The following is a 20,149-nucleotide window of genomic DNA, read 5'->3' as shown; positions in this document are numbered from 1 at the left end:
TCAAAATTCCGTGATCTTAAGTCTTAGAAGAAAATTCCCTGGATTTCTGTTTCCATACAATTCATTCAAGGATGGCAAAAAATATCTATAGAAAGATGCACGGGGAAGCCAAACAAATTAACCCCACCACTAGGGGTTTCTATATGCAATGGTGAATTGCCTTTAGCATCAACCATGTTAACAAATGATGGCTCTCACTTAATTAACTCCTCCACCATTAGAGTGGACTTGAACTGAGCAAGTTTGACTAGAATTATTATTTAATCTGATTTAAACCAAATTTAAATTAGAGTTTCATTTCGATGGACTGACTTACACTTGATCTGAATCCCCTTTGATGAAACTGTTCATTTCAGCAATGACTATTTATTTTGCTGACGATTTTTGACAACATCTCTTGTCATTTCAAATGAGTTCAAACTAGTTATATAAGATTTGGGCCGAACTCAAGCCAAGTTAGCCCATCTTCAGGCTAGACTTGGCTTGAATCCAGCCCTGTCCATGATCTCAATATGCTGCTCTTTGACAGCCATGGAAAGTGTGGCTTGTCCCGTTTTATCAGTCTGTGTAGCAATCCCAGGATCTGCCACTAAAAGTGACCTGAAAACCTCCAAATGTCCATTCCTCGCCGCTGATTGCAGGGCTGTCTTCCCATTACTTGTAGCTATTGTTGCAAGGCCACTTCCTGAATCCAACAAAAAGTCATGGCCAATTCAGGAACTTCCAATACTGCAATGACCAAAAAAAACCTTTTATTTAAAAAAAATACCCAAATCCCCTTGTTTGTTAACAAAGTGAAATGCATCAAATCCATTTCTAGGCTCTTGCTCTGCTTTCAGCATCTGCAAGATCATAATACTTGATCAACTCGTGAACCATAATCTGCAGACACATAAAGAGCAGTTTTTTATAAAAATCTTTTATTCATTCCAACAATGTTATTATTCATAACTTGAAATTTGGAGTTGTTGGAATCATTGAACCTCCACTAACTGGTTCAAAGAAGCTGTATATAGGTCCCTGAGTGATAGAAAATAATGGCAATGGTTATAAAGCCATTGCCTAAAGATAAATTGCTAACTTCAATGCAGGTTATTTCTTAAGTCAGTCACAATAATCAATAAATACAAACTCATTCATATATCACGTGCACCCAGAAAAAAAAGAAAGTGTGCAGCAAATCAAAGTAGAGGAAAAAATAAATAATCTCTAAGACAGGTAAGACAGATGCATCTAACAAATAGGATAATTTTATCAAGCCAAATGAAATGATACGGAACAAAAAACTCTACGAAATGGTATGTCATCAGTTCTCATTTCCATGGACTGCATTCCATTGTGATAGATAATACAGTAAAATTAAGCATTGATAGCTTCCTTTTTTAAACCTTTTTTTTATTATTCTTTTACCATAATGTAGGTTCCTAAGAGATTCAACTTCAGTAGAATAAAAAGTTGACGCTAAGAACCAATGGAAGCGGCTGAATAGACAACCTACACACCCTCATCATTTTAATAGCTACAAAATAACAAGCATAACTTATGGTATAATTAATTTGGTACATGTTAAGACCTTGAGTATCTTCAGGAAGCAGAACGACACTGATGGATCATTTGAATCTTAACTAAAGGGAACGTGGTGTCAAAGTTAGATTATAGCCGGCTAGTGCAAATATACCTTAGGACTCAGATCTACCGAAGCAACTTTAAAGCATCCCTTGTGTTGGACCAATGCTCTGTCTGATGCATCCTTGGCTGCATAAATAGATGAAACACAAAAATAGAAGACCTATTATAAAGTATAAAACATTATAATGCCTGTAATTTAAGTTGTAAGAAATCATCAAGCAATTAAATCATGACAGATATACCTGAAGGTACGTTATTTGCAACTCTCAGGCAATACAACAATGAATCACTACAGTTCCACTCAGATTGAAATTTAAGACTGTACAGAATCCCTTTTCAGGAGATGAGTTATTTAGTATACATAATCAAAGCTCTTTACTCTAGTGCATGGAAAGGAAAAAATATATAGTTAATAAAAATCAATCAATGCATAGCTTGGTGCAGCACATCTTGACAGTAGATAGGCTTTTGATATAAAGAAGACATTTTGACTTTGTGCATCATGTGTCATCATCCACAACCAAATCTTATTCTAATATAAGTATATTGTCCTTGCATTTTCAAGCAGGCATTTCATCCAACATAGGTTCCAAGCAACTGAACAATTTCTTCCCAACAATTCCATAGAGAGAAGAGACAGGGATGAGTGACAGAGAAAAAACCATTAAGAGACAGAGGATAAAAGTCGCCAAGAGCAAGAAAAAAAGATTGTAAATTGCCTGGGATCATAAATTTATTTTTTTCAATAACATGAGAACAGGAGAACAAGATAGCAAGGTAAACAATATAAAGAACACAGCAGCAAAATAGAAGAGAAAAAAAAATTCAGGAACAAGAACTTCACCAAGAAAACTAAAATGAACCTCACATTTCTTACTTATAAGACAACATATAAAAAAATTCCCTGCACCACCAACTAAAGTCACATGAAAAACAAACCTTTTAGTTATTTTCCTTATAAGATAATCAAACAAAAACCACAAAATAAAATAAAGTAACCCAATTCATCACATTCACATAAACGATATAACACAAATGAAATGAGCTTCAATGAACCAAGAACAACATTTGATAAAAATATTCAAAGCACAATAACAAATTACTTCACTAACATTAACTTCAAAACCATAAGCTTTAAGTCTCAATTTATTGAATTAATAAATACTAAATAAAAACAAATAATAACCAATCCAGTCAAACAAGAGGGAGGTGTGTGAACTGACCAAGATTGTGGCTATGAGGTGAAGAAAGAGCGATGGTGAAACCCTAACTGTGAGCAAGAGAGACGACATAATCAAACAAGCAGAGTCGTGAGAATGAGAAATAATAGAGTTAGTCAATTTTAGTATTTGTATTTTTGTCTTAAAGCAGAGGCATTTTGTTCCAGAATTTAATAAGTATAAAATAGTCACAAGTTGGGTGGTTCCAGAATCAAACTATGCGAGGAATATGTCTCTCAACTCTCATCTTAGAAGGGTGGTAATCAAAAAAAGGAAGTGGCATAGGTCATAAAGTTCAATGTGTATCCACACAACTATATTATGCATCTATCAAAAGGAAGAGCACATAACCAAATTTACAGAGCGCATTCAAAAATAAAGATGTGACATGTGGGAAAACATTGAAAAACTAAATCTCAATGAATCTAAGAATTGCATTATTTCAAGGACAGGAAGCTTGCAGAAACATTTTAGGTGGCTTCACTTTAAATTTTCCAGAGTAATTTTCTAAAAATGCTAAATGATATTGCTAAGAATTCTGATAAAAGTTGGAGAAAGCTTGCAGAATGTGTCAGAACTTAATTTCAAGAAGCAGTATACAACTGAGAGAAAGCTACAAATGGAACAGTATACTATATATTTTTCTATATGTGAACAACTAAGGAAATATTAACCTGATAATAAATTCATATGAACAACCCTTGTAGCAAATAAATTAGAAGAAAATTCAACTACAATCCTGATTAAGCTTACCTGTCCCCTTCACCAATAACTTTCTTATGGGAAAAAGCAGTCTCGACGTTAGCACTTTGATGCAGTCAGCATCATCATCAGCAGATTACAACGTTAAATTAACTGAAGATTGAAGATTAAAGGCATAAAATCCCTAAACATTTGTAGTTGCTACAAAACTAATTGTAAAACAACAAATTGAAAAACAGGATACTTTGACAGGATTGAAGTCAGCCTCGATGTCATTTTTGATGCAATCAGAGCACTCGTCGTTGTCATTGATAGATCTCAGCATCAAATGGAAAGATAGCAGAAGTTTCAGAGAGTCAGAGTCTGAGAGTATAAGAGCCGAGATTAGGGATCAAAGAGTCAAAATCAATACAGAAAATCCATCTACATTGTCAATTAAAGGATGCTCAGTGACCTCATTTTGATTAAAACAATTTAAAAAATATTTACGGTTTAGTCCAGATTGAATGCACATCAAAATTGCAAACCAAACTGTAAAATGTTTTTGCAATTTTTCCAATCCAAACTGAACTATTTTGTAAATCAAACCAAACTATATTTTTTGTATGGTTTCAACCGAACTTTACACATCCTTACATTTCATATCGGTAATCTATGTGATGAATAATCTTTTAGCATAATCTGAGTATAATATATACTAACTATTCATTAAAACTGAATTCACAGTTATATATAATTATAAAAATACAGACAAACACTACTATGTTTGATACTTTACACAACAACCATACATATATTTTGATTCAAGACTTATTTCTAAGTCTTAACACTCCTACTTTGGCTTAAACATCAGAGAGGTAACGTTGGAAACTCCATTCAACACCTCTCTAGACATTAGATCACCTTTGTACGATCTAAGATAAACAAATCCAGCTTAGCTTGAGAAAGAATTGGATGACCACAATTTTCTTAAAAAAAAAAAAAACCCTGCATTAACAATAATATTTATACAGACACAAATACTGATATATAATTATGTGATTGAATGATTTTAAATTAGAGATTAAGTAACACCCAATCACATAATGATACGATAGTACTTGTATCCATGTTTATGTTTATTATTAACGCATATAGTATTACTCATCCTCAAATAAGTATAACAACAAAAGATATGATAACACTAATACTCATCCAGGAAGCCAGATGGGTTAAAGAGGGTCATTTTGCATATATAAAATATCGCCTGCATCATTTATATTGCAGACACATCCAAGGGTCAACCAATCAACTGCTTGCTCTGTGCATTAATTTCTTCAAAATTCCTCCAGGTAAAAATGATAGAAGTCTTTGAGCACTAAGCAAAACCTTTCAGTAAAATATTTACATGCAGTCAAGTCTTTTAACATGGCTCTTCTATACTAGCGGTAAAGGATTTTACATTTGAACCATTTATTTATCCAAAAAATAATATTATTACTCCATTTCTTAAACTATATAAGAATTGATAGTTTTATCCCAATTCATTTGTATTCAGTCCAAAGCCTTGTCATCCAGCAAAAATATAGCACCAGGCCAACAACGTCCCAGAAAATATTAACAATTGTATAAAGTAAGACATCGACTATGAATATTGAACAATCTCTTAGGTAAGGATGAATTATAGTATGTCCAGAAAAATTATTTGTCAAGGAATTTCAACCCTTTAATTTCAAAAGAAACATGAATCATAATGCTTTGCAAACTACATGTAAGATGAACCTAATCTTTACAAGTTTTGACATTCTGTAACCATAGCAATTCAAGGTGAAACCAGGAATAGCAGATCGAAAAATAGACTAGATATTGTCAAAGTTGCTCTAAAGTTCAAAAACAAATGAAAAAAAGTCAGTTAGCTCAGGAAATCAACACGAACCGTTTTCTTATGCAACTGTCGTATGGTCGTATTAAGATCACCGTCCCAACACCATAGATCTGTTGCCCAACTCTGTTGTACTGCTTGTAGATTTGGTGCGCTCAAAACTCCCTTCGAGAAAAAAGTCATATTGGAACATTCTATTATGAATACTTCTTCTAATAATGGGAATATGAAAGTATAATTCCTGGAACAGAAGCTTCCAAGACTTTCTAAACCAGAAAGTGTTAAGCTCTTCAATTTGCAAAAGTTAATCTCAACTTCTTCTATTGCATATCCCTCATCTGCTACTACTTCTACCATCATTTCACATCCACAAATCTTCATTTCTTTGAGTTGCACCAGGGTTTTGGCTGTTGAAAGTGCTACTAAGTTCTTCAATTTTTTGCAAAACCATATTTCCAAAACTGTTAGATTGTGGAAACATGTCGAGGATGGCACTAAATAATTCAAATTATGGCACCACCATACCTCAAGAAAGACAAGATTCTGAAGTAATGTGCTAAGTTTTGACTCTTGTTTCCACATGTACTTTAGAATAGAAAGTTCAAACAACTTTATTTCTTTAATCTGTGTCAATATACTGGCATGTCCATCTTGTTCGTCTACCTCCTCATGTGAGAATATCTCTTTGTATGAACCATGACTTAGGATGAGCTTTTCCAAATTGTGAAATCTTTGAAAGGCATGAAATGGAAAAACATCTGATTCATCTCTAACAACGAGAAGAATTTCAACTCTGCGAAACAGGTGTTCTGGAAATGCCCCTTGCCATACCATTGCAATGACTTTTCCACCAAGTTTCAGTTCCTCCAAATTTGGGAAGACCTAGTAACAGATAAACAAGAGGAAGTTGAAGTTAATCCTGTCAACCCCAACTATTAACATGATTTCAAGCTGCAGCAATCAACTCATCTTTTAAAAAGCCTTAAAAAAAAAAAAATGTGAAACATACCGACTGATTGAAGTTGATATAGTATTTTAGATCACTTAATCTGGCAATTAAAAGAAAATCATTCTTTTGACAGAGATAGAGGTTCCCATCTTATATCAATTTACTGATTTAAAGGACAAATAGTAAAGGCGCTATTACCTTTTCAACCAAGAAGAGGGGTTGTTTTGCTGGTACATCGAGTTGGTTGCTGAGAAATTTTGAAGTGAATATTTCCACATTTTCACAATCACACACTTCTAACTTTTTTAATGCCATCCATTCTGAAGTGTGTGTTCCAGGATAGAAACATCTAAGTTGTGGCAGCATTGAGAATTTGAGAAATGTTGTCCGTGGAAAGACAAACCTAATAGTTGATTCTTCGCTTTCCTCTTTTGAAACAATCTCCTTCACTCCACAATTAACCAACTCAAGCTCTTCAAGTTCAAAAAGGCTCCTGGCAATGGGGGCTGGGAAAAGATTTTCTAGATCCTGACATCCAATAATTTTCACCAAGTGGAGCTTTGGAAATGAATGCTTTACTTGCGACTCCGTTTTCCATATATGTCTCACTTTTGGTAGATCATGGATATACAATTCTTTTAACTGAGCTTGAAAATTTAACCTCGGGAGATCAAAGATATCTACTAATGAACCACAAGCAGTAACAGTTAGTGTTTCTAACAACCGGAACCATTCAAACATATCTGAAGGAAAAATAGACAATAGCTTATCACAGTTCTTGATTTCGATTAGTTTTAGCCTTTGAAAAGAATGCCTAAGGAGTTGGTAGCTCCATATCACCTTCAAGTTATCCATGCCAGAAATTATCATTTCTTCTAAGCTAGGTAATGCAACCTGTAGGATTTGCACCGAAGAGAAAGTAAATTATTTAATATCTACACAAGTAATTGAAAAAAATTCCATGCAGATGAATTAATATCTAGCAGATCAAAAGACCAATACAATGACAAGTTGAGGACAATTTAATATCTAGTACCTTTTCATTGAAGAAAGGTTGAATTTCCTGTGAGTCTGTGTTTATGTTCGTCAAGATGAATGACTTGAACTGGGGGCATTGCTCTATCTCCAAGTGTTTCAAGGATGGAAATTCAATGAAAATTTCTGAGCAAAATCTTGTTAGTTTTTCAAGATCTTTTATCACCAGGCGCTCTAAACAAGGGAAGATTATTCCCTTCCTTACTTCTTCACAGAACTCTTCCACGAAGATTACCTCTTCCAGAATTTCACAATGGCATATTTCTAGGTGTTGGAGTTTCACAAAGCTTTGTAATATAGAAGATGAAAAAATATAGTTTAATTTACCACACCCTCGCAAGATTAAATGTGTTAAATTTTGAATGGAAGAAGAGTTTGATGGAAGTTGATTGTGCCAAATCTTCTGAATATTAATTTCAGCCAGTTCCAGTACCTGCAAAATGGGAAACGAAACCTGCAGAAAGTTGTTTGTTTCAGTAATTACGTATAAATCTAAAAAGTAAAATTTTTTTATCATGAACATGTGGCATGCCTAAAGCTTACATTTCTGTTGTTTTTCCCTAAGCAATTTATATTTCCTATATTTGTTAATAAATGGAGTAAAAAAAATTGAATAAAAATGAAAAAAGGAAAAAAGCTTCAGATTAACTTACCGTTTCACTGAAAAGTGGCTTGTTTGATTCAACCAAATCCTCCAAAACGTCTTCATAGCTCGATGTCACTTTAAAGCAAGAGCCTCTGAGTTTTGGAAGTGATTTCAAAGTCAAGGAGCATATCTGACCAAATTCAATCTTATTCACCACTTCATTGATTTCGATGTTTTCTTCACTGTTAGCAACATAAAAATCTGCAACTGTTTCAGGAAAAAATATATATTCCATATTATTGCACCCATTGAAATTAAGTGTTTGAAGTTGTGGAAGCCCTCTAGCAATAGAAAATGAAAAGACATTTTTTAACTTATCACACTTTTCCACCTTTATGATTTTTAAATTGCAAAACGACTCTTTAGTGAATCGACCTTTAAACATCATCTCCAAGTTCACCAAATTGTGAAGAAACATTGACTCCAATTTGGGAAAAGCATGACCAGGTTCACGATCCGTTGGGTCAACAATACATTGCAAGGAGGAATTATTCTGAATATGGAGATGCTTCAATTGTGAAAAACCCTCACCATCTAATTGATAAAGAACGTTGTCGACACCCAACAATTCATCCAAGTATAGTTCTTCAATTCCATTCAATTGCCTGGTAATCCCACGCTTCGGAAAAATGCTGGTATTGGCCTTGAGTTTCAATGTTCTTAAAGTTCCATACTCACTGAACCAGTCCCACACATCACCTATGAATATCCTGTATCTTCTCAACTTAGAAACAAGATCTCTTGGTAGAATATTGGCATCTTTAACACATATTTCTAAAGATGTCAATTCAGCCAAATGCTTCAACTCATTAACGCTAGCATTTCTTCCTTCCATACTGAGCCCTTCAACTTCCCATCGAAGAAAGCTATTACTCATATACAATTCTTCTAAGCGAGATAAACTTGATATAACATTTGGTGAAATAACTTCTAGTTTGGAACAACCACTCATATCTAACATCCTCAACTGAGTCAACTGACCTATATCTTTAGGCAAAAACTTAATATCAGAATGTGATAAGCTGAGGATTTCTAGGTTCTTCAAGTCTCCAACACCAGCTATATTTCCCAGTATGCACTGATCCAAACACAATGTCCGAAGGTTTACTAAGATACAAAGTGAGAAAGGTAATGGTGATAAGTGCATTTTAGTCAAGTTTAGAACAGTGAGTTGTGTCATTCCACTGAAAAAACTGTCTGGAATTTTCATAATTGAATTTTGAGCAAGAAGATAGAAAAAACTGAGTTGTGGACATTCCAAACCTTCAGGAAGCTCTGTAATATTACTGTCCAATATGAAGATTGCCTGGCATTTTCTAAGTGCACCCTTATCTAGCCAATCTATAGCCCCATTTCTCAGTGTAAATGCATGTTGATCTCTAGATGCAATTGTTATGGCAACAAGAAGAACAATATCATGAATAGAAAACCATTCATTGGAATGACCATCGAGTAGCAAACAACAGCATTTGAGTTCGTGAATCAATGTATATACTCTATTTCGTGCTTCTTCCACACTAGAAATTTCTTTAAATAAACCCAAACCCATTCCATATTTTAACAATCCCATGATGGAAATATCACCAGAATACTTCATCAGACTACAAAGCAAAAAAGTTGACTTGAGTTCCTCACCTTTCAAAAGATTATAACTCAACTCTATACTTGAGTAAACTTCCGCAAGTATCCCACTGAAGTTATTCAATAATGGCTGTCCCAAACTTCGCAATGTATTGCGCCATGTAGCTATGTCCTTGCGTCTCAATGCAGTTGCAATTGAAGAAACGGCAAGAGGCAAGCCTCCAGATGCCTTGGCTATGTTAAATGCTAAGGGCTGCAACTCCAGGTTTTCAGCAGAATCACCTGCTATTTTCTCAAAGAGATCAAAATTTTCTTCTTCATCTAAAACATCAACAAAAAAATTCCGCTGAGAACCTATTTGGCTTAATACATCACCATCTCTTGATGTTAGCAGTAGTTTACACATCTCATGATCGTCTCCCACAGGAACTCCAACTCTCCTCAAATTAAAACTTGTCCAGATATCATCTAATATTACAAGAACGGTCTTCTCTAGCATCAATCGATCAATTAGCCTGAGTGCTCTTTCCCCTTCACCCTCCACACGGAACATCAGACCCAGATGATCTGCAATGTCTCCTTGAATCTTTTTTATGTTTGGTCTTGAAGTTACCTCTGCAAAAATCACAACATCAAAGAGCTTATCTCTCTCGGCTCGAGCTGCTAATTGCTTCACTAACACAGTCTTGCCAATGCCACCCATTCCATGCACCCCAACTATGTTGATATTAGGATCCTTTAATGTGTTGTACAGACCCTGCAAAGTGGACATTCTTGATCCAAAATTCTCGTAAACTTTGGTAGAAGTATGCCATACGTTGGGTGGAATGATAGTGTAAGAAACTCTATCGAACACTTCTCCCCGGAGTTCAGCAACAGCCCTCAGTTGCCTCACTGCTTTGTTGCCGAGATTGTAACGGGCTTTCAGACCAGGATACAACCCGATGGAACATCGGCCATTTTCTTTCTGCTTAAAGGCTTCAAAAGTCCTTCTTGTATCATCAACAAGCTCTCCAACACTCATCATCCACTTCGAAACATCTTCATAAATCGATTCTCCGTTTCTTCTAGAAACCTCTATCAAACGCTGCACACGCTCCCTGTCATCCATCAGCTTCTCAACTTCAGTAACAAGTTTCTCATAGTATCTGTTGTAGTTCCGCAAAGAAATAAAGGGATTTTGGCTTGAAGTAACCAAGCTGGAAATGTCCTCTGGAATGGTACGGGAGGAGATTTCATGGAATTTTTCTCCTTGAGACAATAGTAAAACCATAGACTTAACTTCGTTAGCTGCTTTCTTGCTAAGCTGATGGCGGGTTCCCAAATTAGGACATAACCCCCCGAAACATCTCTTCTTTCCTTTCCGTTCGTCTAAAAAAATCTTAACTGCGTTTTCGATGAGCTTGTCGACATTAATCATCCACTCTTGAAAGTCCTCATCAATCTCTTCTCCATTTCTTCTAGCAACCTCAATATTATGCAGCACACGCTGTCTGACAAGGGTAAGTTTCTCAAATTGTGCCTTGAGATTCTCAAACTTGGTGTTGTAGTTGTGCAAATAACTAGACTGATTCCTGATCCAATCAGTGCGGGATAGGAGAGGGGTAGCAGAATGCGTTTCCAGCACTTTCAACCACAAAAATAATAAAACTAGACTGTTATGGTGAAATGATAAAAACTATTTGGATGTGGACACACAGATAATGGAGAAGCAGAGGGTAAAATAGATATTTCAGAATGAAAACGAAAACCCATTTCAGAAAATTTATTTATTTATTTTTGGAGGTAGCAGATAATTAAAGATATAGTAAAGAAGATGATGTCCCCACAATCAGAAAGTCTTACATCCAGCTTAGAAGAAAATAATTGAGGGCAACTTCCTGGAAATTGGCTAATTCATAGACCCTTCAGATATGAAGGGCAATTGACTGTCTTTGAGTTTGGGGGTAATTTTTATGAATTTGTAATATAAAGTCTGTTTTAAAACATGAACCAAAGAATCAGGTGCAGGAAAACACAAGCACTGCAAAATCTTTTTTGTTCAGTATTATTCAGTAAATATATCAGCACAGACAATGCAAAACTTTTTTTTTTTAACAATGTTATTAGCTAAACATAGGCCAAAAAGAGTCATTTCCCACTAAGTTTTACCTCAATTATAAAAATATATTCGTAATAAATAAAAAACCTAAACACTTATATATTTTTAAACATTCGTTAAAATTACTGTTAAATATAAGAGAAAAACTATTATTTAACAATAATGTTACAAAATATAAAATTTTATTTTATTTTTTTCCCAAGTTTTAAAAAATAATATTTTACCTTCAATTTTTAATTTTGAAAAAATGACTTCCCCTCCTCCCCCCAAATTCTTCACATCTCCGCCCACCAGTGATTGTCGATGGTTGGAGGCTCGAACTTTGTTAGACAATGAGCATCTTCCAAATTTGTACGACACCCATTATCCTCAATGGAGCGTAATTCCTTTATGACAAATATATAAATTTTTTATCTGTTACAATTATATATTTGTTATTTCATTAAAACTTGGATGGTAAAAAGTCCTTTGGCTCCTAAATATATTTCAGTAATCCTCTTACTAAATGCAACAATTGACCCTAAAATTAGTAGAAGTGGTAGAGCTGCAGACCTGAATTTGAATTGTATTAGCTGTGAAACACTGAATTATACCTGATATAATAGGTCCAATTATTATACTCGCGACCTTACTATCTGATCAAATCGAGTAGGTTTCTGTTAAAAAAATATATATATGCCGTAATTTAATAATGAAAGTGGAAATGCCCATCTTCTTGTCTATGATTAAAGATACAGAAAAGAAAATGAGGGCTCCAAGATCAAAAAGTCACCAAGCCAACAACTTCCTGGAAATATTAAATATTCCTGGAAAATATAAAAAATTGTAAGAAGAAAGACTTGGATTAAATATGTTGACCCGTCTCTTCAATTATACAATGTTCCAAGATTAATTATAGTATGTGAACTAAAATATTCAGGACCATCTCAAACGGGATCTAAAGTTGAGACTATATGCGAAAAATGCCGATCATATTTAATTAATTAATAGAGATAATAATTTGGTCTATAAAATTGAATTTTTTAATAAAGATGGGAATGTTATAAAGCCAGGTGGCTTTCCACCAGATTAAGTCAAGAAAAGCAGTGGGAACGTATTTATTATTGCAAGCACATGGAAAAAGAAATTGGCAAGGCTGACGCAGGAGAAACCAAAGGAGTGTGAATGCATTAATGAAGTTGAAAAATTGGCTTGGAAATTTGCTTCCTTTGTTGACTGGAGGGGCGGCAAATTGCCTATAAATACCCCCTCCTCTCTTCATGTAAACACAATTTTTCTCTTCTCTTCTCTGCATCCGGTTCATATATAAAAGCATTCTCTCAATACTTCCTTCCATCAATTCTTCTGTAATTTCTTCATCTGTCATATTGATTAAGTTAATTTTATAACACGTTATCAGCATGATCAACTCAGATATATTATATCTTTCCATTATATCGTTATGCAGCTTATATATTATAAATACGGATATCCCAATTATGATGTCCCAGTAATTTATGTTATATTTCTACTTAATTTTTCTTTATAATTGTATCATATTTGCAACCTGAAGATTACAAAATTGTAAATTTGGACCTGAAGTCCTGAAACTCTTGAATCTAAACCTGAAGTCTGGAATATCATAAATCTAAACTTGAAGTTCTGAATCTTATTTGTAACTTGAAGTTTACAAAATTATGAATCTGGACCTGTAGTCCTGAATATCATGAATCTGGATCTGAAATCCTGAATATCATTCGTAATCCGAAGTTTACGAAATTATAAATTTGTGACCTGAAGTCATAAATATTACTTGTAACCTGAAGTTTATAAAACCAAGAATCTGGACCGGAAGTCCTGATATTATTTAAATGTTTATTTTTATTGTATTTCATTTATTTGAATATTTATTTATTCGCATCTTTATTTATTTGAATATTTATTTTTATTTATATCCGATTTACAACCTGAAGCTTGTAAAATCGTGAGAAAATCATATATATGGGCCCGGAGTTCCGAGTTTTATGATTTACAACTTAAAGTTTGTAAAATCATGAAAATACATATATATGGGTCGGAAGTCCCCAGTTTCATCAAAGTCTTTATTTTAATAATGATATCACCTTTGCAACCTGAAGTTTGCATAAAGTGTGAAAAATATAGACTTGAAGTCCAAAATATAGTCAAAATACATTTTATAATATTTTGAATACCAACCACAAAACCAGAAGTTTTGTAGATATGGGATAATATATGGACCTAAAGCTTCCAAAATTAATCCCAATATTTCTCCTACAAAATCAGCTGTTTTATAAATATGAGATAATATTTGAACCTTAAGTTTTAAAGATTAACTCATATATATTATCTACAAAACCAGAAGTTTTGTAAATATGACAATAATTGAACCTAAAGTTCCTAAAATTAGATGAATAATATTAAATGGGCTTTTTGCATAAATCTCCACTTATAATTTATGGGTCTTGAAAAATTGACCAAATAAAATGTCCCAGAAGGACAAACACAAGGCTATTATTTCTCGACATCATATCCCTAAAGGATTAAATTTGTGGATATAATGATAAATCTATTAAATTTGTGGAGAAATTTGAAAGATAGATTTGAACATCAGATTCAATAATACTTTCAATGACTCTATATTTAGTATAACTCTACAATATTCAGAATCTTTTCCTAAATGTGGAAGAAAAATATTCCCCACATTTTATTTTATGCTCTTGTAGTAGCAATATCGGAGAAGAAAATTTTGACTTAATTTTTTCTCTTTATATATCATTCCCTGAAGTGAACGCAACTACCAGAAGTAGTTGTAATGCAGAGTAAACCACAAAATAATATGTGAGGTTATAAATATCATTGGTGGTGTAACTGTAGTACACACAAACATTGGGTGGATCTATATCAAACACCCATAAGTATTAAATTTTTAATAAGTTAGATCCTGTCGATCTAATGATTCTTGATGTTTCAAATCTTCTTTCAAAGAATAACAATATAGGTCACTTAAATAGTGACAAGGATGCCCAAGATTTTTATAAGTCATAAATATTATTTTGTCTTTCTTCCTTTCAATATTTTGTGTATGTTATAACTAACGTAATTTTTGAATGAGAGGAAATGGACTCCAAAATTGAAACGTTGACTTCAAAAGCTGATATGGGAGACGTGTTTGGTGGACAGTGCAACAACGCACACAATTCTTAAGGAAAAAAATTTTTTCTTAACTTTAGCATTAATCGAAGCTAAAGTAAATACCATATCAGGATTAATTAATCTGATAGAAGGCTCCGAAAGAGCCACAATTATGTTAAACAATGAGACCAAATTAAGCATCAATGATGCATTATATTCAAGTAGATCCAGAAGAAATCTACTGAGTTTTAAAGATATAAGAAAAAATGGTTATCATCTTGAAACCATGAGTGAAAATGGTGTAGAATTCGTCTGTATAACTAGTAATACCTCCGGAAGAAGGCTTATACTAGAAAAATTGCTTGCTTTATCATCTGGATTGTATTGTACAATCATAAAGGCAATTGAAACCTACGCAGTATCGAACTAGAAGTTCGTTGATCCAAAAGCATTTATGTTTTGGTATGATCGTTTAGGCCACCTAGGATCTACAATGATGCGTAGGATTATTGAAAATTCACATGGACATACATTACAGAATCATAAAATTTTATTGTCTAGTGAACAATTCTGCACCGCCTGTTCTCAAGACAAATTAGTAATAAGACCATCCCCTTCCAAAATTGGAGATGACTCCTCATCATTCCTGCAAAGGATTCAAGGGGATATATGTGGGCCTATTCATCTATCAAGTGGGTCATTTTGTTATTTTATGGTCTTAATTGATGCATCTGCACGATGGTCTCATGTTTGTTTATTGCCTACTCGAAATGTTACATTTGCTAAACTGTTAGCACAAATTATCAAATTAAAGGCACATTTCACAGATTATTCGATCAAGTCAATACGACTAGATAATGCTGGTGAATTTACCTCCAAAACATTTGATGATTATTGCATATCTATGGGGATTAAGGTTGAACATCCAATCCTGCATGTCCACACACAGAATGGATTAGCTGAGTCTCTTATCAAACGACTCCAGGTAATTGCACGCACTTTATTACTGAAAAGTCAATTACCTACTTCTATGTGGGGACATGCTATATTACATGTTGCAGCGTTAATTCGCTTGCGACCTTCTTCTTATCATCAATATTCTCCCCTACAATTGGTTCTTGGTTACCAACCAAATGTATCTCATTTGAGAATATTTGGTTGTGCTATATATGTCCCTATTGCGTCCCCTCAACGCACAAAAATGGGACCCCAACGTCGTTTGGAAATATATGTTAGATATAATTCACCATCCATTATTAGGTACCTGGAACCATTAACAAGTGATCTTTTTACTGCACGATTTACAGATTGTCACTTTAATGAGACAACTTTCCCATCTTTAGGGGAAAAGAAAATGCCTCCTGAAGTTAGACATGAACTTACTTGATATGTATCTACCATGTCTCATTTAGATCCTCGCACATCCCAAAGTGAGAAACTAAAGTTCAGAGGATAGTGCGTTTACAAATTATTGCCAACTAAATGCCTGATGCATTTGTTGATACGGCAAAAGTGACAAGATCACATGTTCCAGCTGCTAATACACCAACAAGAATCAATGTGACTGTTGAACAATCCATTCGAACCGTGACTGATCAATCTACCTCACGCCAGAAGCATGGTAGACCTGTTGGATCAAAGGACGCTGTTCCTCGAAAAAGAAAGACAAATAATCAAACAAATATTTCTCCAGAAGAGGTTATGGTCTCTAAAGAGACTCAAGCCCCTGAAGTGACACAAACCTCTGAAGTGGTACAAAATTCTGAAGAACAGGAAAATGAGAATATTGAAATATCTTTAAATTATGTTCATACACAAGAAATGTAGAATCGTGAAACAATTATAATTGATGATATATTCTCATTTGCAGTAGCTACTGAAATTCTGAATGATGATGATTTTGAACCACATACTGTGGTTGAGTGCAAACAAAGACATGATTAGCCTAAATGGGAAGAAGCAATTCAAGCAGAATTAGCTTCCCTAGCAAAATGTCAAGTGATTGGGCCTGTAGTTTCAACACCTCAAGACTTACAACCCGTTGGATATAAATGGGTATTTGTGAGAAAAAGAAATGAGAAAAATGAAATTGCTAGATATAAAGTCAGGCTTGTAGCCTAAGGCTTTTCCCAAAGGCCTAGTATAGACTTTGATGAAACATATACACCTGTGATAGATATAATCACATTCAAATATTTAATCAGTTTAACAGTCTCTGAAGGACTGGATATGCGTCTAATGGACGTAGTTACTGCTTATTTGTATGAAAATTTGGACACTGAAATTTATATGAAACTCCCTGAAGGATACAAATTGCCTGAAGCAAAAAATGTCAATTCAAGAGGCTTGTACTCAATTAAATTACAACGATCATTATACGGATTAAAACAATTCGGACGTATGTGGTACAATCGCCTCAATGAATATTTGAAAAAAGAGGGTTATGTGAATGACCCTATATGCCTATATGTCTTTATCAAAAGGTCAAAATCGGGATTTGCTATTGTAGTAGTTTATGTTGATGACATGAATTTAATTGGGACTCCTGAAGAGCTCTTAAAAACTGCTGAATATTTGAAAAAAGAATTTGAAATAAAGGATTTGGGGAAAACAAAATATTGTCTCGGCCTACAGATCGAGCACAATTCAAATGGAATACTTATCCATCAAACAGCGTATATTGAAAAATTATTAAAACACTTTAATATGGATAAGGCTTATCCTTTGAGCACCCCAATGGTTGTTCGGTCTCTTGATCCAAAAAATGATCCATTTCATCCTAAAGAAGAAGATGAAAAGATACTTGGTTATGAAGTACCATATTTTAATACCATTGGAGCCTTATTATATTTGGCCCAATGCACGAGACCGGATATATCCTTTACAGTTAATTTATTGGCCCGATTTAGCTCTGCACCAACTCGTCGCCACTGGAATTGAATCAAACATATATTTCGTTACCTATGTGGAACTAGAGATTTGAGATTATTCTATTCTGTCAAATCCCCTAAAAATCCTAGTTTGGTTGGATATGCAGATGCTGGTTATCTTTCTGACCCTCATAAGGCCCGTTCATAGACGGGATATATTTTCACTTATAATGACACATCTATATCATGACGCTCCACTAAGCAGAGCTTGGTTGCAACTTCTTCAAATCATTCAGAGATTTTAGCTCTCCATGAAGCTAGCCGAGAATGTATATGGTTACGGTCTGTCATTCATCATATCTGAAATGCATGTAGTCTTCCTTCTACCTCAAACACTCCTTCCATATTATATGAAGACAATGCAACATGTATAGCCCAAATTAGAGATAGGTACATCAAAGGAGACAGAACTAAACATATCTCACCAAGTTCTTTTACACTCATGAGCTCCAACAGAGTAAAAAGATTGATGTCAAGTAAATCAGATCTAGTGAGAATCTTGTAGATTTGTTCACTAAGACACTACCGACATCGACATTTGAGAAGTTAGTGTATAACATCGGTATGCAACGGCTCAACAAGCAACCAAGTTAATCTTACTACAAAGAGGGGGAGCGTTCATCAGAGGGAGCATTCATCAGGCAAAATTTGGAAGTTTATCCAATATTGAACAAAAGGTGCTCTGTACTCTTTTTTCCTTCACTAGGTTTTGTCTCACTGGGTTTTCCTAGTAAGGTTTTTAATGAGGCAGTTTAAGCACGTCCAACGCCAACTTACAGGACATTTAATAATTATGTTCCTTTGCTTTGGTTTTTATCCTACTGGGTTTTTCCTTAGTAAGGTTAATATAATTCTCTGTAAGTGGTGGAAATTCAAGGGGGAGTGTTATAAAACCAGGTGGCTTTCCACCAAATTAAGTCAAGAAAAGCAGTGGGAACGTATTTATTATTGCAAGCACATGGAAGAAGAAATTGGCAAGGCTTACGCAGGAGAAACCAAAGGAGTGTGAATGCATTAATGAAGTTGGAAAATTTGATTCCTTTGTTGATTGGAGGGGCGGCAAATTGCCTATAAATACCCCCTCCTCTCTTCATGTAAACACAATTTTTCTCTTCTCTTCTCTGCATCCAGTTCATATATAAAAGCATTCTCTCAATACTTTCTTACTTCCTTCCATCAATTCTTCTTTAATTTCTTCATCTGTCATATTGATTAAGTTAATTTTATAACAGAGAACAATCAAAACTGGATCTTCGGCTTGTTCCTTTTTGAATAGGCGGAGAGTTATCTAATAAAGATAAGTACAATTAAAATCCTCACAGTTGGACATAAAAATAAATATATTTCAAATATATTATTTTTTAAATATATTATCTAAATATTTATATATTGAATTACATATAAAAGTTTTAAATTATTACACATAATATATATACACTATTATTTTTTTAGTGAAGATGGGAGGGTAAGAGTGTATATAATTGGTTGAAACTGTAAAACCAACTAGAGTGTTTAAAAATTACGGTTTGGTTTGGTTTAGTTTTAGTTGATAAATTTAAAAAAAAAAATTTAATTTGGGTTACAATATGGACAATTTTTTAACTTAACTAAATTGTAAACTATATTTTTCAAAAATATATATATAAAACTATATTTAATAAAATTTTTCAATATATAATTAGGTGCACAACTTATTTTTAGACCTAGTAGTTCATGTTATCAGGTCGTGTTAGTTCAGGCTTCATATTAAAGACATTCAACTCTAACCTGATTCAAATTAGAATTTTATTAACATTTTTAAATTCTTAACCAACCCTTTAATATTCGAGTTGACCTGACCCAACCCAAATTGACTTAAAATTATTTATTATTTTTACTTTCCAAAATATTTTATTGTTTTAATTTATTCACCAAATTACCCTAATATACTATTAATAAAACAAACAATATAATATTTTGTCTTATTGACAAATGGTCTAAAAATTTATATATTAAGATTTTTAAAACACGTCAATAATTTGAATAGCCAAATTAAATTTTTACTACTTAATAATAAAATAAAATAATATGAGTAATTGTAATTATATAAAATATAATTATATACAATTTGTAAAGATTTCAAATTATTACTATAAGGATACAACATATAATTATAATGAGATAGAACTTTAAAAAAGGTCTATAATTTGATTAATAAAATCAAATTCTTACTACTTAATAATAAAATAAAATATTTAAATAAAAATAAACGGTAATATGAGTAATTATAATTATATAAAAATATAACTATATGCAATCTATAAAGATTTTAGCTGATGTTAATATTATTTTTTAACATTTCTATAATTTATTCCTAGTAAATT

At 33.5% G+C, this 20,149-nt stretch overlaps 2 protein-coding genes across 3 annotated transcripts; both read right to left on the bottom strand.

The window, feature by feature from the left end:
* Window positions 1-234: 234 nt before the first annotated feature.
* Window positions 235-3,911, bottom strand: LOC123207808 (ankyrin repeat-containing protein At5g02620-like). Of its 2 annotated transcripts, XM_044625286.1 has the most exons (6): window positions 3,796-3,911; window positions 3,603-3,656; window positions 1,872-1,961; window positions 1,679-1,755; window positions 770-842; window positions 235-685 (listed from the first exon to the last, which is right to left on the bottom strand). In XM_044625286.1, coding segments are annotated over exons 1-6 (513 nt in total). In that variant the 5' UTR covers window positions 3,797-3,911; the 3' UTR covers window positions 235-467. The 2 variants fall into 2 exon arrangements, with proteins under 2 accessions (XP_044481221.1, XP_044481223.1); XM_044625288.1 differs by lacking the exon at window positions 1,872-1,961.
* On the bottom strand, window positions 3,699-12,088 carry LOC123207811. The gene is made up of 7 exons (XM_044625291.1): window positions 12,080-12,088; window positions 8,050-11,301; window positions 7,398-7,850; window positions 6,560-7,255; window positions 5,938-6,294; window positions 5,467-5,841; window positions 3,699-3,929 (listed from the first exon to the last, which is right to left on the bottom strand). Exons 1-7 carry the CDS (start codon window positions 12,086-12,088, stop codon window positions 3,900-3,902), a joined length of 5,172 nt encoding a protein of 1,723 aa, XP_044481226.1. The 3' UTR covers window positions 3,699-3,899.
* Window positions 12,089-20,149: the final 8,061 nt, after the last annotated feature.

This window comes from Mangifera indica, unplaced genomic scaffold (assembly GCF_011075055.1).
Source record: "Mangifera indica cultivar Alphonso unplaced genomic scaffold, CATAS_Mindica_2.1 Un_0106, whole genome shotgun sequence".
In the NCBI taxonomy this organism is placed as follows: Eukaryota; Viridiplantae; Streptophyta; class Magnoliopsida; order Sapindales; family Anacardiaceae; genus Mangifera; species Mangifera indica.
Note: the sequence above shows the minus strand (reverse complement) of the source record. Positions and strands in the feature narration are given on the sequence as shown.

Coding starts and splice junctions, on each gene's coding strand:
- LOC123207808 (XM_044625286.1), bottom strand. Junction 1,962..3,602: donor GTTATTGGTGAAGGGGACAG/GTAAGCTTAATC, acceptor TCTCCTGAAAAG/GGATTCTGTACAGTCTTAAA. Junction 843..1,678: donor CGGTAGATCTGAGTCCTAAG/GTATATTTGCAC, acceptor ATGATCTTGCAG/ATGCTGAAAGCAGAGCAAGA.
- LOC123207811 (XM_044625291.1), bottom strand. Junction 7,851..8,049: donor AGCCACTTTTCAGTGAAACG/GTAAGTTAATCT, acceptor AACTTTCTGCAG/GTTTCGTTTCCCATTTTGCA. Junction 7,256..7,397: donor AACCTTTCTTCAATGAAAAG/GTACTAGATATT, acceptor CAAATCCTACAG/GTTGCATTACCTAGCTTAGA.